Below are 25,589 nucleotides of genomic sequence, written 5' to 3'. Positions count from 1 at the left end.
GTGACCACATACACGCTCCTCTTTGGGTAGCCATGTCATTTCTGGGCTCAGCTTGGTTGGTGAAGTCCAACACCAGCTGACTGAGAGGAATCGTTTCTGGGCTCAGCTCTTGGGTTTGAAGTGCTTTAAATTGCAGACTTAAATTTTGACTTTTTTTAAATGCTCATTTCTGTATTTTCATTACCACTGGAAAGCGGCCCAGTTCTGCCCGTCATGCATTAGTTGGTGTATTTCTCTGGACTTGTAGGATTTTCCGACAGAATTCTACATGTAGGGCTTCAATTGGATATTTGTCCCACATTTTAAAGTCCAGTTTATTGAGTGGCCCCCAAACCTCACTTCTGTAAAGAGCTATTGGTTATGATTACACTGTCAAATATTTTGGTCCAAATTCTAATTGTGATGTTGATTTTAAATAATAAATTTTTTATTGCATACAATGCTCTGCAGGCTTTTTCTTTGAGTGCATTCACTACCATATTAAAGCTTCCCGATGCAGATATGGTCTGGCCAAGGTAGGTGTAATTTTTAGTATGTTCAGTTATGGTGTTGTTCAGGGTGAATTTATATTTGTGTTTCTGACATCTGTTTTTTTGGGGGAAATTGTGATTTTCAATTTACTGCCAGGGCCCAATTATGCCAATTTTGCTGTAGAATATTAATGTTCTGTTGAATACCTTCTTTGGTTGGTGATAGAAGTACCAAGTCATCAGCATATAGCAGGTATTTCACCTCTGTGTCAAATAGTGTGAGTCCTGGCGCTGGAGAATGGTCCATGTCTGCTAATTCATTGATATATGTCACTGTCGTCGTAGTGAGGAGACCAAAGCGCAGCGTGGTGTGAAAACATACTTTTAATGAATGACGAAAAAACACAAAGTACACTAAACAAACAAACAAAATAACAAAACGAACGTGACCGCTATCGAAACTGAGTGCTAACATGCAACATCACATAGACAATAACCCACGAACCACAATACAAAACAGGCTACCTAAATATGGTTCCCAATCAGAGACAACGACAAACACCTGCCACTGATTGAGAACCATATCAAGCAAAAAAACATAGAAACAGACTAACTAGACATGCAACATAGAATGCCCAGTCATATCACACCCTGACCAAACAAAACATAGAAACAAACAACTAAAATAATGGTCAGAGTGTGACAGTACCCCCCCCACCTCCCACCCCACTCACCCTATGGTGCGGACTCCGGCCACAAAACCTAAACCTATAGGGGAGGGTCTGGGTGGGCATCTGGCCGCGGTGGCGGGTCTGGTGCGGGACGTGGACCCCACTCCACCATAGTCATTTCCCTCTTCAAGGGAATTTTAGAGTGGCGACCCTCGCCTCCGACCTTGGGTCTAAGACCCTAATTAAAGGCTCCACTGGACTGAGGGGCAGCTCCGGACTGAGGGGCAGCTCCGGACTGGCTGACGGCTCTGGCAGCTCCTGGCTGGCTGACGGCTCTGGCAGCTCCCGGCTGGCTGACGGCTCTGGCAGCTCCTGGCTGGCTGACGGCTCTGGCAGCTCCTGGCTGGCTGACGGCTCTGGCGGCTCCTGGCTGACTGACGGCTTTGGCAGGTCCTGGCTGACTGACGGCTCAGGACAGACTGGCGTCTCTGACGGCTCATGACAGACTGGCGGCTCTGACGGCTCAGGACAGACTGGTGTATCTGACGGCTCAGGACAGACGGGAGACTCAAGCAGTTCAGGACAGACGGGAGACTCTAGCAGCTCAGGACAGACGGGAGACTCTGGCAGCTCAGGACAGACGGGAGACTCTGGCGGCTCAGGACAGACGGGAGACTCTAGAAGCGCAGTGCAGGAGGAAGGCTCTGGCAGCGCTGGACAGGCGGGAGAACCTGTAGGGATGAGACGGAGAGACAGCCTGGTGCGGGGGGCTGCCACCGGAGGGCCGGTGCATGGAGGTGGCACTGGATAGACCGGACTGTGCAGGCGCACTGGAGCTCTTGAGCACCGAGCCTGCCCAACCTTACCTGGTTGAATGCTCCCGGTAGCCAGGCCAGTGCGGCGAGGTGGAATAGCCCGCACTGGGCTGTGCTGGCGAACCGGGGACACCATGCATAAGGCTGGTGCCATGTACGCCGGCCCGAGGAGACGCACTGGAGACCAGATGCGTAGAGCCGGCTTCATGTCACCTGGCTCGATGCCCACTCTACCCCGGCCGATACGAGGAGCTGGAATGTACCGTACCGGGCTATACACACGCGCTGGGGAGATTGTGCACTCCACCGCATAACACGGTGCCTGCCCGGTCCCTCTCCCCTCTCTCTCTCCGGTAAGCACGGGAAGTTGGCGCAGGTCTCCTACCTGGCTTCACCACACTCCCCGTGTGCCACCCCCCAATAATTTTGGGGGGCTGCCTCTCGGGCTTCTAGCCACGTTGCCGTGCTGCCTCCTCATACCGGCGCCTCTCTGCTTTCGCTGCCTCCAGCTCTGCTTTAGGGCGGCGATATTCCCCTGTGTGCCCAGGGTCCTTCGCCGTCCAGAGTCTCCTCCCAAGTCCACGAGTCCTGCGTTCTTTGCCGCTGCTGCTGCTGGCCGTTACCACGCTGCTTGGTCCATTGTTGGTGGGTTATTCTGTTACAATTGTCGTAGTGAGGAGACCTAAGCGCAGCGTGGTGTGAATACATACTTTTAATGAATGACAAAAAACACGAAGTACACTAAACAAACAAACAAAATAACAAAAGGAACGTGACCGCTATCGAAACTGAGTGCTAACATGCAAAATCACATAGACAATAACCCACGAACCACAATACAAAACAGGCTACCTAAATATGGTTCCCAATCAGAACCATATCAGGCCAAAACATAGAATGCCCACTCATATCACACCCTGACCAAACAAAACATAGAAACAAACAACTCAAATAATGGTCAGAGTGTGACAATATAAATGTTGAAAAGATTTCGACTCAAACTGCAGCCTTGTCTCACACCTCAACGTTGTGAAAGGAATTCTGTTTTTTGTTTTTTATTGCACACTTTTCTGAGTACTTACATTTTATTAAGTCATACACCTTACCACCAAGCCCACTTTGGAGAATTTTGTACAATAGTCCTTTGTGCCAAGTAGAAGCAAATAGAAAGCCTCTTTTTGTTGGTGGACGTGTTTGTTAATTAGTGTGTGTAAGGTGTATATATGGTCAGAAAGCCAATTTGACATTTACTCATTACATTTATTTTCTTGAAGAATTATTGAATTCAATTCAAAATCTCTCTCTCTCAGTCCCTCTCTCTCTGTCCCTGTCCCTCTCTCTCTGTCCCTCTCTCTCTCTCTCTCTCTCTCTCTGTCCCTCTCTCTGTCCTCTCTCTCTCTCTGCCCCTCTCTGCCCCTCTCTGTCCCTCTCTGCCTCCCCCTCTCTCTCTCTCTCTCTCTGTCCCTCTCTCTCTCTCTCTCTCTCTCTGTCCCTCTCTCTCTGTCCTCTCTCTCTCTCTGCCCCTCTCTGTCCCTCTCTCTGTCTCTCTCTCAAGCGCTTTCTCTCTCTCTCTCTGTCCCTCTCTCTCTGTCCCTCTCTCTCTCTCTCTGTCCCTCTCTCTCTGTCCTCTCTCTATCTCTCTCTAGCTCTCTCTCTCAGTCCCTCTCAAGCGCTTTCTCTCTCTCTCCCTGTCCCTCTTCTCTCTCTCTCTCTCTCTCTCTCTCTCTCTCTCTCTCTCTCTCTCTCTCTCTCTCTCTCTCTCTCTCTCTCTCTCTCTCCCTCTCTCTCTGTCCCTCTCTCTCTCTCTCTCTCTCTCTCTGTCCCTCTCTCTCTGTCCTCTCTCTCTGTCTGCCCCTCTCTGTCCCTCTCTCTCTCTCTCTCTCTCAGTCCCTCTCTCAAGCGCTTTCTCTCTCTCTCTCTGCCCCTCTCTGTCCCTCTCTGTCTCTCTCTCTCTCTCTTTATCTCAGTCCCTCGCTCTATGCTGATCCAGACTTTGGAATTCAATGTTGCCATGGTAACAATGTTGAGTGCACCCTCTCTACTCTCCCCCTTTCTCGCTCGTCTATTCAGACCAGATCTGTTATTTCTAGCTCTATATTCAGATGCACCATTTGTATTCTATTCTGTGTTATACTTTTATGAGAGTGGAATTGATTGGTTATAGTTTTCTGTTATTTGTGTTTTTAGAACGTGACTTTATAACGTCTGAACTTTCTGAATTGATCACTGTTTTTAGATAAACATGCCTCATAACTGCACAACAGTAAACAACTCATGTTATCATTCTCCTTCTTCTTCTTGTCTTTCTTTGGCAGTAGCCCAACTATCATGTCCTCCTCAGTGACTGCTTCCTGTGAATAAGAGGACCAGAGCGAGAGCGTCCAATCACAATCAAGAGCCTCCACCAGCACATCTTTCCAGTGAGAAAGAGATAGAGGCCAAAGAGAGAGAGAGAGAAAACGAGTGCAGGAAGGAGAGGGGGAGAGAGTGAGAACAGTCGATGGATGCTGTCCGGATTGAGGGGACAGCGCATTCTTCATTAACGAGGAAAAGAAAGATTTCAAAATGGAGTCGAAGGATAGAAACTCGGCGGCAGGTAAGTCTTACCTCAGCTGATGTAAATGTACACCTTGGTAACGCAATGGGGTCCCACTTTACATCAAGTGGCACTATAATCTATGTATTTACGTGGTTATTACATAGGCAGGGACAGTGTGATTACATTGCAGGTACACATTGTTAATAGTACTTTGCACAATTTCAAAGATTTGCAAATGAAGTCACAATGGAGATACATGTGTCATCTAGAACAGCAGGTTATGGCCTAGGGTGAGATGAAGACAAATCAAATGAAACTGTTCAGATGTTATCGCAGGTGTAGTGAAATGGTTATGTCCCTAGCTCCAACAGTGCAGTAATACCTAACAATACAAAACAATACAGGCAAATACCATTAATATAAAGAAAGGAATGAAGAAATATGGGAATATTAGAACGAGCAATGTCAGAGTCCGGAATATAAATCTATATGTATATGATGGTGTGTATAGACATTATAGACACTATATGAATAGAAAAGGTGTGTACAGCAGTAGTTGTACAGGATGAGCCATGACTAGAATACAGAATGTACGTATGAAGTGGCTAAAACAGTATGTTAACATGATTAACGTGACCAGTGTTCCATGACTCTGTACAAAGGGCAGCTCTAAGGTGCAGGGTAGAGTACCGGGTGGTAGCGGCCAGTAACAGTGACTAAGTTCAGGGCAGGGTGCTGGGCAGAGGCCTACGTAAGCATCCTGTAAAGGCACAGGTTTTAGCACCACTTCAAGGGGACCAGAGGGGTATACTATGGTGGTGGTGGAGGTAAGAAGAGGATAGGAACACTGATACTTTATAGGATTGATTGTATAAGCCTAAATGGTTGGTTGATTGTTTCATTGATTGATTGATTGAGTTGCGACAATTAAGATTTCCTGTTGAGTCTTGCTTTGTTCCTGTATGTGCTGATGTTGCTGCTGTGTTCCTGCACTGTGATTATGTATATCGTGTGTGTGTGTGTGTGTGTGTGTGTGTGTGTGTGTGTGTGTGTGTGTGTGTGTGTGTGTGTGTGTGTGTGTGTGTGTGTGTGTGTGTGTGTGTGTGTGTGTGTGTGCGTGCGTGCGTGCGTGCGTGCGTGCGTGCGTGCGTGCGTGCGTGCGTGCGTGCGTGCGTGCGTGTGTGTTCTGTCTCATCGAGTGTGTTGTGTATTCTGCGCTAGCCCTGTCTATGCTGATTATGTGGGGGAGAGAGTGGTGTCATGGTCATGAATATGGAGCACATTGAGATTCTCAAAGTGCAATTTGTTGTGTTCACCATCAATTCCTTCCTGTTAAGACGAGTCAGCAGTGTCGTCCAACTCCCCTTCCAAGGACACCTCATATAACCACTTATACCCCTCCTCTCTCTCTCTTTATTTCTCTCTGCATCTCTCTCTTCCTCTCTCTCTGCCTCTTTCTCTCTCTCGGCCTCTCTCTCTGCCTTTTTCTCTCTCGGCTTCTTTCTCTCTCTCTGCCTCTTTCTCTCTCGGCCTCTTTCTCTCTCTCTGCCTCTCTCTCGGCCTCTTTCTTTCTCTCTACCTCTCTCTCCGCCTCTCTCTCTCTCTCTCTGCATCTCTCTGCCTCTTTCTCTCTGCCTCTGTCTCTGCATCTATTTTTCCTGTCCATCCCTTTTTCATTCTCTCTCCTCCCTCTCCCTCAACTCCCCTTTCTCCCTTTTTTCTATCTCATCTGTTCCTCTCGTCTCTACTGCACTTCTTCTCCTTCTTCCTCCCTCCACCTTTCTCATCCCTTTTCTATTTCTCCCTTTTCTTCTTCCTTGTCCCTTCTCTACTCCCCCCCCTCTATCTCTCTCTCTCGTCCCCCTCTGCCCTCCTCTCTAGGGATGGTTTGTGAGAAGGGGATCCAGATCCTCCTCACCACCGTGGGGGCCTTTGCAGCCTTCTGCCTGATGACGGTTTCTATAGGGACGGACTACTGGCTGTACTCCCGCGCCTCCATCTGCAACAGCACCCGCAACCACTCAGACGACCCCCACAACAAGGACAAGAAGGACCCCGGAGCCCTCACCCACTCTGGCCTCTGGAGGATCTGCTGCCTGGAAGGTAGGCTACTGAAACCCACAGATCTAAGACACCATCTTGGATCTGTGGGTGGAGTGGGAGAGGATGGATAGAGGGTAAACGGAGGCATGTGGGGATCTTGTGTGTGTGTGTGTGTGTGTGTGTGTGTGTGTGTGTGTGTGTGTGTGTGTGTGTGTGTGTGTGTGTGTGTGTGTGTGTGTGTGTGTGTGTGTGTGTGTGTGTGTGTGTGTGTGTGTGTGTGTGTGTGTGTGTGTGTGTGGGTGTGTGTGTGTGTGTGTGTGGGTGCGCGTGATGTTGGAGGGGATGAGTTAGGACTGCTTCCATTTAAGCCTTTTGTCTTAATGTCTTTTATAGATTTAAAGGTGCGCTCTGGAGAAATCATTCCCCCATTTCCTGGTTGCTAAAATTCGAGTAGTTCTCCTAATTTCAGTTTATGTGACAAAACAGGCAGGTATAGTATAGAGAATCATTGTACCATCTAAACCGCTGTGAAATATATTTCCATTACCCAAAAATATAGTATTTTCAGCTGTTTGAAGCTGGTGTACAAAACCGAAAGTAAAAGACGCAAAAATGAAACTTAAGAATGGGAAGCATAGAAATAGTTCATATAGAACAGATCTACCACTTCTTACTTTACTGACTTTATTGTCCCCATGGGGAAATGTTGTTGCAGTGTCATGTACACGTTTAAAGTGTCGTATAAACACAAAGAAAATTGACAATACAACTTTCACAACAGTTACATACCAATAAAAAGAGACTAGCCTGCTGGCCTTACTGGGTCGCTAGGAACATTAGCCCGAGCTATTAAGGAGGGATATCAGACCTGGCACAAATTAGTGTCTAGTTCTGTTTTTCCTGCCGACGAGTGCCCTATACCTGTGCCCAGAGGGGAGTAGTACAAAGTCCGGGTACAGGGGGTGGTTTGATTTTAGACTTGCTTTCAATGAGAATGACAGATCTATAACTCACATTTCTATGTGAATTTGGTTGGGTCACCCAAAAACTTAACTGCAGTTTCATACTGCAGTTAAGAGATTCAATATTATAAATACTATGTATAATATATTCAATGTAATAGTAATAGTTGGTAAAAGCTGGTAATAGTTGGTAATAGCTGGTCATAGTTGGTCATAGCTGGTGACAGCTGGCCATAGCTGGTCATAGCTGGTAATAGCTGGTAATAGTTGGTAAAAGCTGGTTATAGCTGGTAATAATTGGAAAAAGGTTGCTGGTCAAAATAGCTGGTAAGTTGGTCAGTTGGTCTGCTGGTCAAGCTGGTCATAGCTGGTAATAGCTGGTAAAAGTTGGTAATAGTTGGTAAAAGGTAATAGCTGGTAATAGTTGGTAATAGCTGGTAATAGGTGAAATTAGTTGGTAATACAGTGGGGCAAAAAAAGTATTTAGTTAGCCACCAATTGTGCTCCCACTTAAAAAGATGAGGCCTGTAATGTTCATCATAGGTACACTTCAACTATGACAGACAAAATGAGAAGAAAAAAATCCAGAAAATCACATTGTAGGATTTTTACCATCCTACAATGCAAATTTGCAAATTATTGTGGAAAATAAGTATTTGGTCAATAACAAAAGTTTATCTCAATACTTTGTTATATACCCTTTGTTGGCAATGACAGAGGTCACAAGGTTTTCACACACTGTTGCTAATGCACTACTAAAGGAATAAGGACTGAATGGAATGGAGGGTCCATTACAGGGAAGCTCGGGGTTGATGTTGTGCAGTTGTTTCGTGTCAGATGAGAGTGAATGGATGGTATGTTACCATATGTTTCAGTGGAATTATGTAGTCAGCAGAGCTGCCGTAAAGGTCATCACTCAGCAATGCACATGCTGAGTTTATGAGCTCCTTGGAAGATCTGGAACGTGGAAATGCTAGAAGAAGAAACTCTTTCCTAGACTTTCCCAGTGGACTGATATTTCTGTTGAATGATTTCCAATGAGCATCAAATCAATTGTTATTGGTCACATACACGTGTTTAGCAGATGTTATTGTGGTTGTAGTGAAATGCTTGTGCTTCTAGTTCTTACAATGCAGCAGTATCTAACAAGTAATATCTAATCATTTCACAACATATACCCAATACACACAAACCTAAGTAAAGGAATGTAATTTAGAATATTTAAATATATGGACGAGCAATGATACAGTATATACACTACATTAAGATACAGTAGAATAGTATAGAATACAGTATATATACTACTGTTTCAAAGTTTGGGGTAACTTAAAACTGCCTAGAAGGCCAGCAAGAGGCCCGGAGTCGCCTCTTCACTGTTGATGTTGAGACTGGTGTTTTGCAGGTACTATTTAATGAAGCTGCCAGTTGAGGACTTGTGAGGCGTCTGTTCAGTCCTCTTCAGTCCTCTTGCTCAGTCGTGCACCGGGGCCTCCCACTCCTCTTTCTATTCTGGTTAGAGCCAGTTTGCGCTGTTCTGTGAAGGGAGTAGTACACAGCATTGTACGAGATCTTCAGGTTCTTGGACATTTCTCGGATGGAATAGCCTTCATTTTTCAGAACAAGAATAGATTGACGAGTTTCAGAAGAAAGGTATTTGTTTCTGGCCATTTTGAGCCTGTAATCGAACCTACAAATGCTGATGCTCCAGATACTTAACTAGTCTAAAGAAGGCCAGTTTTATTGCTTCTTTAAACAGAACAAAAGTTTTCAGCTGTGCTAACATATTTGCAAATGGTTTTTCTAATGATAAATTAGCCTTTTAAAATGATAAACTTGGATCAGCTACCACAACGTGCCATTGGAACACAGGAGTGATGGTTGCTGATAATTGGCCTCTGTACACCTATGTAGATATTCTACAAGAAATCAGCCGTTTCCAGCTACAATAGTCATTTACAACATTAACTGTCATGTTTTGTCTTATTTTGTCTTGTCATTTTGCTTTTCCCTCTGTTCGTTTTCCCCCTGCTGGTCTTTTTAGGTTCGTTCCCCTTTTTCTCTCTCCCTTCCTCTCTCTCTTCTCTCTATCGTTCCGTTCCTGCTCCCAGCTGTTCCTATTCCCCTAATCAATCATTTAGTCTTCCCACACCTGTTCCATATCTTTTTCCCTGATTAGAGTCCCTATTTCTCCCCTTGTTTTCCGTTCCTGCCCTGTCGGATCCTTGTCTATTGTTCACCGTGCTGTGTCTGTGTATCGCCCTGTCGTGTCGTGTTTCCCTCAGATGCTGCGTGGTGAGCAGGTGTCTGAGTCTGCTACGTTCAAGTGCCTTCCCGAGGCAACCTGCAGTTCATGATCAAGTCTCCAGTCTGTTCTCGTCATTACGAGTGGAATTATGCTTTATGATTGTAGATTTACTTTACTGGATTAAAGACTCTGTTTTCGCCAAGTTGCTTTTGGGTCCTCATTCACCTGCATAACAGAAGGATCCGACCAAGAATGGACCCAGCGACTATGGATTCTCTCTACTCTACTCTCGAGTTCCAGGGAGCGATGCTCGGCAGACACGAGCAGGAATTGTCTGCTGCTCGGCATGCCGTTGAGACCCTGGCCGCTCAGGTCTCCGACCTCTCAGGACAGTATCAGAGTCTTCGTCTCGTGTCACCAGCTACTTCCGGTTCTTCCGAGCCTCCGGAACCTAGGGTTAATAACCCACCATGTTATTCTGGGCAGCCCACTGAGTGCCGCTCCTTTCTCACCCAGTGTGATATAGTGTTCTCTCTCCAACCCAACACATACTCAAGAGAGAGAGCTCGGATTGCCTACGTCATATCACTCCTTACTGGTCGGGCTCGGCGGTGGGGCACAGCTATCTGGGAGGCAAGCGCTGAGTGTACTAACAATTATCTGAACTTTAAAGAGGAGATGATAAGGGTTTTTGATCGCTCAGTTTTTGGGAAAGAAGCTTCCTGGTCCCTGTCTTCCCTATGTCAAGGTAATCGATCCATAACGGATTACTCTATAGAGTTTCGCACTCTTGCTGCCTCCAGTAACTGGAACGAGCAGGCGTTGCTCGCTCGTTTTCTGGAGGGACTCCACGCTAAGGTTAAGGATGAGATTCTCTCTCGGGAGGTTCCATCCAGCGTGGATTCTTTGATTGAACTCGCTATTCGCATTGAACGACGGGTAGATCTTCGTCACCGAGCTCATAGAAGAGAGCTCGCGTTAACTGTGTCTCCCCTCTCTCCGACACTACCGTCTTTCCCCACTGACTCAGGTGTTGAGCCCATGCAGCTGGGGGTATTCGCATCTCGACTAAGGAGAGGGAACGGAGAATCACCAACCGCCTCTGTCTCTATTGCGGTTCCGCTGGTCATTTTGTCATTTCATGTCCAGTTAAAGGCCAGAGCTCATCAGTAAGCGGAGGGCGACTGATAAGCGCTACTAGACGGTCCTCTCCGTCAAGTACATGTACTACCTTACCGGTCCATCTACGCTGGACCGGATCGGCAGCTTCCTGCAGTGCATTAATAGACTCTGGGGCAGAGGGCTGTTTTATGGACGAAGCCTGGGCGCGGGAACATGACATTCCTCTCAGACAGTTAGGGAGCCCACGGTCATGTTTGCCTTGGATGGTAGTCCTCTCCCCAGTATATTATATGAAACACTACCTTTAACCCTCACTGTATCTGGTAACCATAGTGAGACCATTTCTTTTTTGATTTTTTGTTCACCTTTTACACCTGTTGTTTTGGGTCATCCCTGGCTAGTGTGTCATAATCCTTCTTTTGATTGGTCTAGTAATTCTATCCTTTCCTGGAACGTTTCTTGTCATGTGACGTGTTTAATGTCTGCTATTTCTCCTGTTTGTTCTGTCCCCTCTTCTCAGGAGGAACCTGGTGATTTGACAGGAGTGCCGGAGGAATATCAAGGTCTGCGCACGGTCTTCAGTCGGTCCAGAACCAACTCCCTTCCTCCTCACCGGTCGTATGATTGTTGTTCTGATCTCTTCAAGAAGCGTTTTGCATCCGCTTCTATCCTTGTTGCACCTGACGTCACTAAACAGTTTATTGTTGAGGTTGACGCGTCGGGGGTGGGCGTGGGAGCCATTCTGTCCCAGCGCTCCGATACTGACGATGGGGTCCACCCTTGTGCGTATTTTTCTCATCGCCTGTCACCGTCGGAACGTAACTATGATGTGGCTAACCGCGAACTGCTCGCCATCCGTTTAGCCCTAGGCAAATGGCGACAGTCGTTGGAGGGGGCGACCGTTCCTTTTGTCGTTTGGACTGACCAAAAGAACCTTGAGTACATCCGTTATGCCAAACGACTGAATGCGCGTCATGCTCGTTGGGCGTTGTTTTTCGCTCGTTTCGAGTTCGTTATTTCTTATTGCCCGGGTACTAAGAACACCAAGCCTCATGCTTTATCCCGTCTCTTTAGTTCTTCTGTGGCTTCTACCGATCCCGAGGGGATCCTTCCTGTTGGGCGTGTTGTCGGGTTGACTGTCTGGGGAATTGAGAGACAGGTTAAGCAAGCACTCACGCACACTGCGTCGCCGCGCGCTTGTCCTAGTAACCTTCTTTTCGTTCCTGTTTCTACTCGTCTGGCTGTTCTTCAGTGGGCTCACTCTGCCAAGTTAGCTGACCATCCCGGCGTTCGGGGTACGCTTGCTTCTATTCGCCAGCGGTTTTGGTGGCCTACTCAGGAGCGTGACACGCGCCGTTTCGTGGCTGCGTGTTCAGACTGCGCGCAGAAGAAGTCTGGTAATTTTTTTTCTGCTTCTGCTCCTGGTCTTGCTGGGTCTGTCTGTTCCCTGCCATCGCATCTCTCCTGTTCTTGTTCCTGCCCTTGCTGTGTCTCAGTCTGTCCCTAGTTGTTACTCTCCTGGCCTGTTTGGTCCTGTTTGCTCTAAAGCTTTCAGTTCTCTACCCGTGTCTCATTTTTTTTTTTTTTTAGAGTAGTACCCTTGTTTCCCTTTTTATCGTTTTTCGTTACGGTCCTGAGGAGAGGAGTTGGGTTCTTTCTCGGGACGTGCTGGACCGTTTGTGATCTATGATTTCCTCCGTTGCCGCCAGTGTTCCTCCTCGAGAGCACCAGGAGGCGCTCGGTGAGTGGGGGGGGGTACTGTCATGTTTTGTCTTATTTTGTCTTGTCATTTTGCTTTTCCCTCTGTTCGTTTTCCCCCTGCTGGTCTTTTTAGGTTCGTTCCCCTTTTTCTCTCTCCCTTCCTCTCTCTCTTCTCTCTATCGTTCCGTTCCTGCTCCCAGCTGTTCCTATTCCCCTAATCAATCATTTAGTCTTCCCACACCTGTTCCATATCTTTTTCCCTGATTAGAGTCCCTATTTCTCCCCTTGTTTTCCGTTCCTGCCCTGTCGGATCCTTGTCTATTGTTCACCGTGCTGTGTCTGTGTATCGCCCTGTCGTGTCGTGTTTCCCTCAGATGCTGCGTGGTGAGCAGGTGTCTGAGTCTGCTACGTTCAAGTGCCTTCCCGAGGCAACCTGCAGTTCATGATCAAGTCTCCAGTCTGTTCTCGTCATTACGAGTGGAATTATGCTTTATGATTGTAGATTTACTTTACTGGATTAAAGACTCTGTTTTCGCCAAGTTGCTTTTGGGTCCTCATTCACCTGCATAACATTAACAATGTCTACACTGTATTTCTGATCTATTTGATGTTATTTTAATGGACAAAAAAAAGGTTTTCTTTCAAAAACAAGGACATTTCTAAGTGGCCCTAAACATTTGAACGTAGTGTATCTGAGAGAGAGAGAGATGTGAGAGAGATGTGGAAACATTATTAAAATGAAATTATTAAAGTGACTAGTGATCCATTTAATAAAGTGGCCAATGATTTCAAGTCTGTGTATATAGGCAGCAGCCTCTCTGTGTTTGGAATGGCTATTTAACAGTCTGATGGCCTTGAGATAGAGGCTGTTGTTCAGTCTCTCGGTCCCAGCTTTGATGCACCTGTACTGACCTCGCCTTCTGGATGATAGCGGGGTGAACAGGCAGTGGCTCGGGTGGTTGTTGTCCTTGATGATCTTTTTGGCCTTGTGACATCGGGTGCTGTAGGTGTCCTGGAGGGCAGGTAGTTTGCGCCCGGTGATGCGTTGGGCATAAGAACAACAGCTTTAGAGTGGGTTCACATGAAGTTAAAGAGAAGAGGTCTGAACTGTGTCTGTGCAGAGAGCTAGTACAGTACAAGCACTTTATCAATGAACACTGGATGTTTGTGGAGATTGTAATTTCTACCCTTCAAATTAATTTGTCATAAGGATACCACTCCATCCCTGAACTAAGGATGCCCCAGTGGTGAAGTAGGTAACAGGAGCTGATGGTCTAGATGTACAGTATACAGTGTTCCCCATTGTGTCAGCAGATCAGGAAGTTGAAATCACCTGAAAAGAACCCCTCTCATCTCACCCCATTCCTTCCATCACTGTATTTAATATATAACCTGCCTTACACGCATCACCCACTAGCACTGTGCTCACCAACCATGTGTTGGAAATCTGATTCAACTAGATCCATCAAGCCTTTGTTAAGCTGAATCAGGTATATTACAGCTGGCCTTACAAACTCACTGCAGACCCTGTTGCCCAACCCTGCACCAGCCCAGCGATTTAGCTGACGGGATCTCTGAAAATGACAGTAGCCATCACGCCATCTTCACTGCGGAACAAGCAGCTAATTTATAGTACATTAAACTGCTGCTCTGACATACAGGCTTTAGAAGGGAGAAGACGGGACAGGGCTGGATAGGACAGAATAGGACAGTAGTTGAAGCTGAATGAATGGTGTTAGCTAGCTGCCGTATGTTTGTAGTCCCATCACTACTCCTCTATAAGACATGCGGGGTAAGTCCCATCACTACTCCTCTATAAGGCATGCAGGGTAAGTCCCATCACTACTCCTCTATAAGGCATGCAGGGTAAGTCCCATCACTACTCCTCTATAAGGCATGCAGGGTAAGTCCCATCACTACTCCTCTATAAGACATGCAGGGTAAGTCCCATCACTACTCCTCTATAAGACATGCAGGGTAAGTCCCATCACTACTCCTCTATAAGACATGCAGGGTAAGTCCCATCACTACTCCTCTATAAGGCATGCAGGGTAAGTCCCATCACTACTCCTCTATAAGACATGCAGGGTAAGTCCCATCACTACTCCTCTATAAGACATGCAGGGTAAGTCCCATCACTACTCCTCTATAAGACATGCAGGGTAAGTCCCATCACTACTCCTCTATAAGACATGCAGGGTAAGTCCCATCACTACTCCTCTATAAGACATGCAGGGTAAGTCCCATCACTACTCCTCTATAAGACATGCAGGGTAAGTCCCATCACTACTCCTCTATAAGACATGCAGGATAAGTCCCATCACTACTCCTCTATAAGACATGCAGGGTAAGTCCCATCACTACTCCTCTATAAGACATGCAGGGTAAGTCCCATCACTACTCCTCTATAAGACATGCAGGGTAAGTCCCATCACTACTCCTCTATAAGACATGCAGGGTAAGTCCCATCACTACTCCTCTATAAGGCATGCAGGGTAAGTCCCATCACTACTCCTCTATAAGGCATGCAGGGTAAATCCCATCCTTGGCCTGGTCATTGTGCAAAGCTCATTTATCCTCATCTCTAAGCTTCCTGATAACAAAGCAGCCAATTAGAGATAAGCCCCAGCCCTCACAGCAATGCTGCAGTGCTCCTCTCTCTCTCTCTCTCTCTCTCTCTCTCTCTCTCTCTCTCTCTCTCTCTCTCTCTCTCTCTCTCTCTCTCTCTCTCTCTCTCTCTCTCTCTCTCTCTCTCTCTCTCTCTCATGCTCTCTCTCGATCTCTCTCCCTTTCTCTGCTCTCTCTCTCTTTACTCTCACTCTGCCCTCTTCCTCCCTCCCCCTCTCTCTCTCTCTGTTCTCTCTCTTTTCCCACTCTCTCCCTCTGTCGTCTCTGCCTCTCATACTCCCTCTACCTCTGTCTGCTATCTCTCCCTTTACGCTCTCTCTGCCCCCTGCTCTCTCTTTCTCTCTCTCTCTCTCTCTCTCTCTCTCTCTCTCTCTCTCTCTCTCTCTCTCTCTCTCTCTCTCTCTCTCTCTCTCTCTCTCTCTCTCTCTCTCTCTCTCTCTCTCTCTCTCTCTCTCTCTCTCTCTCTTTCTCTCTCTCTCTCGACTCTCGCTCTCTTACCCTTTCTTTCTCTCTCTCCTCTCTTTCTCTTCTCTCTCTCTCTCTCTCTCTCTCTCTCTCTCTCTCTCTCTCTCTCTCTCTCTCTCTCTCTCTCTCTCTCTCTCTCTCTCTCTCTCTCTTCTCTCTCTCTCTCTCGACTCTCGCTCTCTTACCCTTTCTTTCTCTCTCTCCTCTCTTTCTCTTCTCTCTTTCTCTCTGTGGTGCAGTGGAGCCTTCAGTGCTTTGGTATGGCTTAGAGGTCAAGTATCCTTGATGTCTGTAGAGTATTGAGTCAAGATGGGTGCTCAGAAGCCGTGCAGTGATGCAGTGAAGTGTAGGTGCAATGGAAACAGAGGACATATTGTCTCTAAAAGATTTAAGCCCGCGGGTGGATGTCACACTTTGCTGTGTTAGGGGCCGAAGGAGTGAATAGATGGGGTATTATCTGATTCTGCAGGTAGAAACGGTTCTAGATTTGTATTTGTATTTATTTGTACCTTTATTTAACCAGGCAAAATACTAGTAGGTCAGTACAGTCTCTCCCTTAGCTTTTAGTCAAAGGCCCCTAACATCACATTGTGGGCTGCAAATATTCAATATTCAACTGAAACCAATGGAGAGCAAGAGTTTTATGTGCATGGCATCAGACAAGCCACCATTCAACAGCAGTGATATGCGTGTTGATGCTTTAGATTGAATGCTGTTGTGGTGCTGGTTCAAATAGAGAACACTGATCTTTGGGGCAGTACTTAGAGGCAGCCTCTACTGCCCATGTAGGTCAGTGTCACCCTCCAGTACTTTTCATACAGAGTTACCAGGTAAGTGAATGGAAGTGTGTGAAACTCAGGTCATTTTGGCTCTAGCCAGCTGTTTCTCTGTTTCAGGAGTAGCCAGTACAGCTGTAGAGTAGTTGCTCCCTAGATACTGGTTTTCCCACCTAATTGTTATGGTTAGCATTGGGAGAGAGGGTTAACTGATCCTAGATCTGTACCAATGGAGAACTACTTCCTGGTTTAGAGCCAAAATGGCGTCTGTCGGGGTTTAGCTGACACTCTGTGCCCCCATCTCTTTCTTTACAGACAACAACCATGGAAATAAAAGAACTATGAGAACGAGACAAGCTCACCCCACATCTGTCCTTCTCTCCCTCCTCCGTCTGTGTCTCATCATTCCATCACTCCAACTCTCTCACAATCCATCCATCATCCAGCACCAGTCGTGTGCTGTCATCACCGTGCGTCCGTCCGTCCATCTGTCTGTCTGCAATAGAGCCACAAGACCCCAGCGGGTAGCTATCTGTCTGCCTGTCTGCCTGTCTGCCTGTCTGCCTGTATGGATGGCTCTCTGTGTTGGGGTGTGTGTGGGGGTGCGTTAGTGTGTTCATTCAGTTACTGCATGCTCTTATTCAGAAAGGACCACAGTGTAATTACTATTAAGTGAATATTGGTAGCTGTGGTTCACTCTAAATAAAACCTTTCTTATTAGAGCTATACATACATACAGTGGGGAGAACAAGTATTTGATACACTGCCGATTTTGCAGGTTTTCCTACTTACAAAGCATGTAGAGGTCTATAATTTTTATCATAGGTACACTTCAACTGTGAGAGACGGAATCTAAAACAAAAATCCCGAAAATCACGTTGTATGATTTTTAAGTATTTAATTAGCATTGTATTGCATGACATAAGTATTTGATACATCAGAAAAGCCGACCTTAATATTTGGTACAGAAACCTTTGTCTGCAATTACAGAGATCATAAGTTTCCTGTAGTTCTTGACCAGGTTTGAACACACTACAGCAGGGATTTTGTCCCACTCCTCCATACAGACCTTCTTCAGATCCTTCAGGTTTAGTGGCTCTCGCTGGGCAATACGGACTATTGGGTTCAGGTCTGGAGACTGGCTAGGCCACTCCAGGACCTTGAGAGGCTTCTTACGGAGCCGCTCCTTAGCTGCCCTGGCTGTGTGTTTCGGGTCATCGTCATGCTGGAAGACCCAGCCACGACCCATCTTCAATGCTCTTACTGAGGGAAGGAGGTTGCTGGCCAAGATCTTGCAATACATGGCCCCATCCATCCTCCCCTCAATACTGTGCAGTCGTCCTGTCCCCTTTCAGAAAAGCATCCCCAAAGAATGTTTCCACCTCCATGCTTCACGGTTGGGATGGTGTTCTTGGGGTTGTACTCATCCTTCTTCCTCCTCCAAACACGGCGAGTGGAGTTTAGACCAAAAAGCTCTATTTTTGTCTCATCCGACGACATGACCTTCTCCCATACATGTGTAGTTAATACAGGTAATGAGTGGAGAACAGGAGGGCTTCTTAAATAAAAACTAACAGGTCTGTGAGAGCCAGAATTCTTACTGGTTGGTAGGTGATCAAATACTTATTTCATGCAATAAAATGCAAATTAATTACTTAAAAATCATATAATGTGATTTTCTGGATTTTTGTTTTAGATTCCGTCTCTCACAGTTGAAGTGTACCTATGATAAAAATTACAGACCTCGACATGCTTTGTAAGTAGGAAAACCTGCAAAATCGGCAATGTATCAAATACTTGTTCTCCCCACTGTATATGCTGGTACCCTTTCTACATTAAATATTTTACATTAGTATTTTTCTACCCAGCACCTGATGACAAATCATGTATGTATGTGAGTGTGATACTAATGAGATACTGCATGACCTTAACGGGTCAAGGACATCTGATCTAGAATCAGTTCCTAAGGGCAGAGATTGTGGATGTTTTGTGTTGAGGATGCGTACTGTTCTGTCCTCAGACCTACCTGGGAAGGGTGAACAATGACAGGACAGAACCTGAGGCACAACCAGTCTGCAGTTTCTCTCTTTCATGCCTTATTCTCTTCCTCTTTCTCTCTTGCTCTCTTTGTATATGCTAATATAAACTGCTGTTTCTTTTTCTGATGAAGCTCTGTGGAGTGAAGTTGATGCATGTGCTGATGTGTGTGATGTGTGTGTGTGTGTGTGTGTGTGTGTGTGTGTGTGTGTGTGTGTGTGTGTGTGTGTGTGTGTGTGTGTGTGTGTGTGTGTGTGTGTGTGTGTGTGTGTGTGTGTGTGTGTGTGTGTGTGTGTGTGTGTGTGTGTGTGTGTGTGTGAGAGATAGAGACTGTGTGTATTCTGTTCTAACCCCACCCCTCCCTCTCTCTCTCTCAGGGGTGAAAAGGGGAGTGTGTTCTCAGATCAACCACTTCCCTGAGGATGCTGACTTTGACCATGATGGACCAGAGTATGTTCTACGTAAGTCAACATCTGATGGACCTGAAGTGGAGATGCAGGCTTTTGTTCCAGCCCAGCTCTAATATACCTGATTCAAATTAAATCAAATGTTATTAGTCACATGCGCCAAATACAACAGGTGTAATAGACCTTACATTGAAATGCTTACTGACAAGCCCTTAACCAACAATGCAGTTTTAAGAGAAAAAATAATTAAGATAATATTTACTAAATAAACTAAAGTAAAAAATAATAAAAAGTAGCACAATAAAATAACAATAACGAGGCTGTATACAGGGGGTACTGGTACCGAGTCAATGTGGAGGCTGTATACAGGAGGTACTGGTACCGAGTCAATGTGGAGGCTGTATACAGGGGGTACTGGTACCGAGTCAATGTGGAGGCTGTATACAGGGGGTACTGGTACCGAGTCAATGTGGAGGCTGTATACAGGGGGTACTGGTACCAAGTCAATGTGGAGGCTGTATACAGGGGGTACTGGTACCGAGTCAATGTGGAGGCTGTATACAGGGGGTACCCTGTACCGAGTCAATGTGGAGGCTGTATACAGGGGGTACTGGTACCGAGTCAATGTGGAGGCTGTATACAGGGGGTACTGGTACCGAGTCAATGTGGAGGCTGTATACAGGGGTACTGGTACCGAGTCAATGTGGAGGCTGTATACAGGGGTACTGGTACCGAGTCAATGTGGAGGCTGTATACAGGGGGGTACTGTGGAGGCTGTATACAGGGGTACTGGTACCGAGTCAATGTGGAGGCTGTATACAGGGGGTACTGGTACCGAGTCAATGTGGAGGCTGTATACAGGGTGTACTGGTACCGAGTCAATGTGGAGGCTGTAAACAGGGGGTACTGGTACCGAGTCAATGTGGAGGCTGTATACAGGGGGTACTGGTACCGAGTCAATGTGGAGGCTGTATACAGGGGGTACTGGTACCGAGTCAATGTGCGGGGATACAGGTTAGTCAAGGTATTTTGTACATGTAGGTAGGGGTAAAGTGACTATGCATAGATAATAAACAGCTAGTAGCAGCAGTGTAAATTGATGAATTGTTCAACAGTCTTATGGCTTGGGGGTAGAAGCTGATAAGGAGCCTTTTGGACCTAGACTTGGTGCTCCAGGACCACTTGCCGTGCGTTAGCAAGAGAACAGTCTACGATATGAGTGGCTGGAGTCTTTGACAATTTTTTGTGGTCTGAAATGAAAATCATTTGAACAGGTGTGTTGGGCAGGGCTGGAACAAAACCCTGCACACACTGTTGCCACCCCCAGGACGGGAGTTCCCCATAACTGATACACAGCCGTAACTCATCCACCACTGTAAACCACTTTTTACAGAAGCCTTAGACCACATAGAGTAGTTAGATCTCACTCCTGAAGACCGGTAGAAAATAGGCTGTGTTTGAATTAAACATGTTAGTGTTTGTATGACGTTGAGGGATAATGTGCTGCCCTAGTTCATGGGTGTTCCTCCAGGCCACACCTGTGTGGGTGTTCCATCCTGCACTATGTGTGCCCGCCCCACAATGCAGCAGGAGAAGACTGTGTACTGTTTACTATGTAGCCTCGGCATTTGGCTGGCATTTACTTTGGCAGTTCTCTCCTCTGGCCTATGTCCTAGATGGGAAAGGAGTGGTGAAGTGTGTGTGTGTGTCTGTCCTGGGGGTATCAGAGTTGATGCCTCTTGGGAAAGACCTGATACATTAAACACTCACTAGCTTGGCCACATGGTAATTAATTTGCTCACAGCAGAATAGAACTGTTTATTTCTCATCTTCTCCCTCTGATTCTATCTGCTACTTTGACCTTTTCTCTTTCCCCCCCCTCTCTCTTTATCACCAACTTCCTCTCTCTCTTATTCTCTCTACTTCTTTCTCTCTACTTCTCTCTCACTTGTTCTCTCTCACTTCCCCTCCCTCTCTCTTTATCACCTGCTTCCTCTCTCTTCTTCTCTCTCTCTTCCTCTCTCACTCTCTTCTCTCTCTTCTTCTCAATTACTTGTTCTCTCTCACTTCCCCTCACTCTCCCCGTCTCTCTCCTGTCCCTCTCTCTCTGTAGGTATGGTCAGGGCTTCCAACATCTTCCCTATCCTCAGTGCTATCCTGCTGTTGATGGGAGGGGTGTGTATCGGTCTCAGTCGCTTCTATAAGCACAAGAGGAACATCGTCCTGGGAGCAGGCATTCTCTTTGTGGCTGCAGGTGCACTAACTAACTCCTGTCAGACCTGTCTGTGTGTCTGTGTATGTGATTATCTCTGTGTCTTTATGTGTCTATCTAAGTATCTTAGTATGTATACATATGTTTATGTTCTGTTGATGTAAAGTCATGTTTTTCCTCTTGCTCTCCTGTTCTGGATAACATGACAGAGAGAGAGAGAGAGTGTGTCTGTGTGTCTGTGTGTGCATGTGTATCCTCCCCTGTGTGTGTGTGCATGCGTGTGTGTGTGTGTGTGTGTGTGTGTGTGTGTGTGTGTGTGTGTGTGTGTGTGTGTGTGTGTGTGTGTGTGTGTGTGTGTGTGTGTGTGTGTGTGTGTGTGTGTGTGTGTGTGTGTGTGTGTGTGTGTGTGTGTGTGTGTGTGTGTGTGTGTGTGTGTGTGTATATATCCTCATCTGTGTGTGTGTATGTATATCCTCATCTATGTGCATGAGTGCATGTGTGTGTGTGTGCATGTGTGCTTGTATATCTTCATCTATCCCCTGTCTCCACCAGGTCTGAGCAACATCATCGGTGTGATCGTGTACATCTCTGCAGCGTTGGGAGACATCTCCCCTAAGAAGGACGAGGACAAGAAGTGGCAGTACAGCTACGGCTGGTCCTTCTACTTCGGAGGCCTGTCCTTCATCATGGCTGAGATGGTGGGCGTTCTGGCCGTCAACATCTACATCGAAAAGAACAAGGAGCTTCGCTGCCGCTCGCGCACTGACATCTTCAAGGGGACCACGCACGCCATGCTCCGCCTACCCAGCTACCGCTTCCGCCGTCGCTCCCGCTCCTCATCCCGCTCTACTGACCCCTCACGCTCCCGAGACCCCTCGCCGGTGGGGGGAGGCGGGGGGAAGAACTTTGGCCTGCCCCCCTCGGCCATGCTCTCCCAGGGGCCCATGTCTGTGGCCACGCTGCCCAACCCTCACTCTCGCTCCCACACCACCCTAGCGGGGGGTGACATCTCCCTCTACACTCTGTCCCGCGACCCCAAGCTGGCTGGCCTGCCCCCCATGTACGGCACCGTGGACCGCGCCACCCTCTACCAGCTCCACAACTGCTTCCCCAAGGACGGGGGAGGAGGGGGAGGAGGGGGTGTGATGATGAGCGGCACACTGCCCTCTCTGAAGTCCCACAACCCCTCGCTGTCCCAGAATTCCTCCAACTCCAACGCACCCATGGGCAACTCGGTGGGCTCGGGGCCCCCACCCTTCTCCTCGTCCACGGTGGAGAGAGAACGAGGGATGGGAACGTTGGACAGGCTAAAGGGAGATAGAGAGAGCAACTCCAATACGCTCAACAGGAAGACAACACCCGTGTAGAGAGGAGGGGGGAGGGAACAGGGAAGGAAGAGAGAGAGAGATATAGAGAGGGGGATTGGGATAAAGGAGTATTAAAGGGTATTGAGATAAAGGAATGGAGAGGAGAGAGAGAATCTTTTTCACTGTTATAATTAGTCTACAGTATCTCACTGAGAAACAAAAGGAAACAAGTAATAACAGAACGTGATAATTACAACAATAATGAACTTTCACAACAAAACTATTTTACTATTCCAACGCACTAGAAATCATTAATTTTGTTAATGATCCAACGCGATGAACCTTGGGCTACTATTTTAAACAATCCATTTTCTTTAGTGCAATACTAACTCTGATTTAACAAGATCATATTTGACATCAATTGTTGTTGTGATTATTATTAGCGTTATTACGAGCTAGCTCTGTTTGCAATGCTATCGTTTTAGAATGATGATATGATTTGTATAATTTTACTCTGATTTTGGATCCTGACGACGTTTACTGTGAATTTCTTAAACACAGACACGCTGGTATGATCAGTGGGCTGTGTAACTGTGTCATTGGTGTCAAGCATGAGTGTCTACAACGTATGAGAAGACGAGTGTGTATTATGATTTATATGATTTCATTATTATCTAATAATAATAATGATATATAATATATTATTATTACTATTATTACAATTTGTTCTTTGGTGGAGTTCAGTTCATTTATTTTTACCTCTATTTTGATTTTCTACCCCTTGGTTCTAACACACAGTTAAGTTGTGTGAATACTGTACATTGTCTTCCAATATTGTAACTGAAGGCTACAATAAGTGAGTGACTGAGGCAACTGAGCAACTTCAGTGTTATTCTGAGTCTGTTTTCTATGGGCCGATGTTAGTCTGAGTTCCATTCTAATCAATGTTAGCAGTAGTCGTAGCTGTAGTCGTGTTGAAGATGTTTGTTTTCTGGGCATTAACAGAAACCTCTGTCTTGAGGAGAAGAAGAGAAACTGATATATTTGTACAGAGAAAACAGGTGAAACTTGTCACCTGGAGAAAAGAAGAGAAACATTTATTCATTATTTTCTACAAGCGAGAAACCCAAAATTATTCTTTAGAACAGACACAACAGACATGCTATCCATCCATTATTAAAATGAAATTGACAATGAAAAATGTCAATGAAATAAATGTGTGGACGGAGGTGGGGGGTTAAAATACACTACAGAGAACTTTTGAAATGAAACATGTACATTGTAATTAACGCATACCTATATTTGCAAACTCTATAAATACTTTCTTTAGGACCTCTGGTATGAAAACAGGGTGTGTATTTTGGGAAGGGGAGGGTGATGTGTTTTTGATCCTCTGTATGGGTACAGGCTAACCCCCAGTTCTCATGGGGTGCGCTGCCTCTCCCCACCCTGCCCTGCCCTGCCCCACCCTCGCTTGGCCCCGCCCTGCCCGTTTTGGGCATGTCTTCTCCTCTGTCACATGACCCATGACAGAATCACTATGGAGACGAACATCCAAACCCCACCCCCAAAGAAAAAACTCTCACTGTGCTTCCCACGTGACCCTTGAACCTTGAACTTTGACCCCTTCCGTTTATGTTGATGAGAATGTATACACGTGTAAACAGTCTCCTGCACCTCATTTATTGTGTGATGGCAGAACTGGGATGGACACTATTGGACACCCCGCTACATTACAGACTGGGGAAAGGAAATGAAAACACCTGACGCTTCCACATTCTTTTGGATTTTACTTTCTTCTTTTTATTTCATTTGAGAGAAAAAATAATAATGTGACGACAAAACTGCACACAGATAGCATTTATGTGGGCAATATGAATACTATGTAGTTGAGAATTAGATATATCTAGACAAAATGATTATGGTTTATCTAAATGTGTGATAAACTCAAACACTGTATTGCACGAAGTTTATAAAAAAAAAAAACAATAACAGACCGATTTACAGACTGAGGATTTTTTTCTTTAAAGGAGTGACAGCATGAGATGATCAAGGGATGGCGAGAGAGAGAGATGGAGGGAATGACAGAGAGAGAAAGAATAGAAAAAGTGAGAGTTGGCGGGAATGACAGACAGAGAGAGAGAGAGAGAGACTTGACACAACTTTAGACCAAAGGTATGAAAACATTTATTTGCACTATCCTGTTAATGAATGTGACCACAACATTTTATTTATTTACTTTATTTAACCAGGAATTTGTATTATTATTATTTTTTATTTAACCTTTATTTAACTAGGCATGTCAGTTAAGATCAAATTCTTATTTATAATGACGGCTTACACCGGTCAAACCCGGACGACGCTGGACCAATTGTGTGCCGCCCTATAGGACTCCCAATCACGGCCGGTTGTGATCCAGCCTGGAAAGAGGCGGTGATACTACATTTGTCAGCCAAAATCTCAAAATATTCACACTCTAAGGTGTGAGGTGTGAGGTGTACACTCTTGAGGTGTGAGGTGTACCCTCTGAGGTGTGAGGTGTACACTCTTGAGGTGTGAGGTGTACACTCTGAGGTGTGAGGTGTACACTCTTGAGGTGTGAGGTGTACACTCTGAGGTGTGAGGTGTACACTCTGAGGTGTGAGGTGTACACTCTTGAGGTGTGAGGTGTACACTCTGAGGTGTGAGGTGTACACTCTGAGGTGTGAGGTGTACCCTCTGAGGTGTGAGGTGTACACTCTGAGGTGTGAGGTGTACCCTCTGAGGTGTGAGGTGTACACTCTGAGGTGTACACCTGGTACAAGCCAGAAGTGCTTCTATTGCTCTCGTCAAAGTGGCTGTGCAGAACCATTAAACAGCTATATATACTATCTGAACACCGTGTCATGTGTCAGCACTGGTTTCAGTTTCTGCTCAATGGGAGCGGTGGAGGGCTAGAGTGTATGTGTGTTGGTGGTCTCTGTACCCCCCCTTGGACAATTAGGGCAGAGGGGGTCCAAAAGGAAGGGAACAGACATGGAAGGAGGTTCTAGGACCCTTCTGACCTAGTACACCATCTCTGGTCCAATGGGGTGAGGGCAACAGAGGTGGGGGGCTTGGGAAGAGGTGCTCCCCTAGAGACAGGAGAGAAAGTGGGGTTGGGAGATGTGGGGGTGCAGGTGCACATCGGGGTAAGGGTGAGGGTAGGGG

The 25,589-nt window shown here is 46.3% G+C and overlaps 1 protein-coding gene across 2 annotated transcripts in view; it reads left to right on the top strand.

The window, feature by feature from the left end:
• LOC123996949 (voltage-dependent calcium channel gamma-4 subunit-like) overlaps positions 1–24,587 on the top strand; it is a 57,200-nt gene extending 32,613 nt beyond the window's left edge. Inside the window, exons 2-6 of one of the 2 annotated variants that reach the window (XM_046300833.1) lie at positions 4,275–4,552; positions 6,377–6,598; positions 18,852–18,935; positions 20,995–21,135; positions 21,646–24,587. In XM_046300833.1, coding sequence (XP_046156789.1) covers positions 4,522–4,552; positions 6,377–6,598; positions 18,852–18,935; positions 20,995–21,135; positions 21,646–22,460 — 1,293 coding nt within the window. In that variant the 5' untranslated portion in view covers positions 4,275–4,521 and the 3' untranslated portion in view covers positions 22,461–24,587. Of the gene's footprint in view, positions 1–4,271; positions 4,553–6,376; positions 6,599–18,851; positions 18,936–20,994; positions 21,136–21,645 lie in introns of both variants that reach the window. The other variant, XM_046300832.1, reaches the window with a different exon arrangement.
• Positions 24,588–25,589: the final 1,002 nt, after the last annotated feature.

The sequence above is a fragment of the Oncorhynchus gorbuscha genome, linkage group LG15 (assembly GCF_021184085.1).
Source record: "Oncorhynchus gorbuscha isolate QuinsamMale2020 ecotype Even-year linkage group LG15, OgorEven_v1.0, whole genome shotgun sequence".
Classification (NCBI taxonomy): Eukaryota; Metazoa; Chordata; class Actinopteri; order Salmoniformes; family Salmonidae; genus Oncorhynchus; species Oncorhynchus gorbuscha.
Note: the sequence above shows the minus strand (reverse complement) of the source record. Positions and strands in the feature narration are given on the sequence as shown.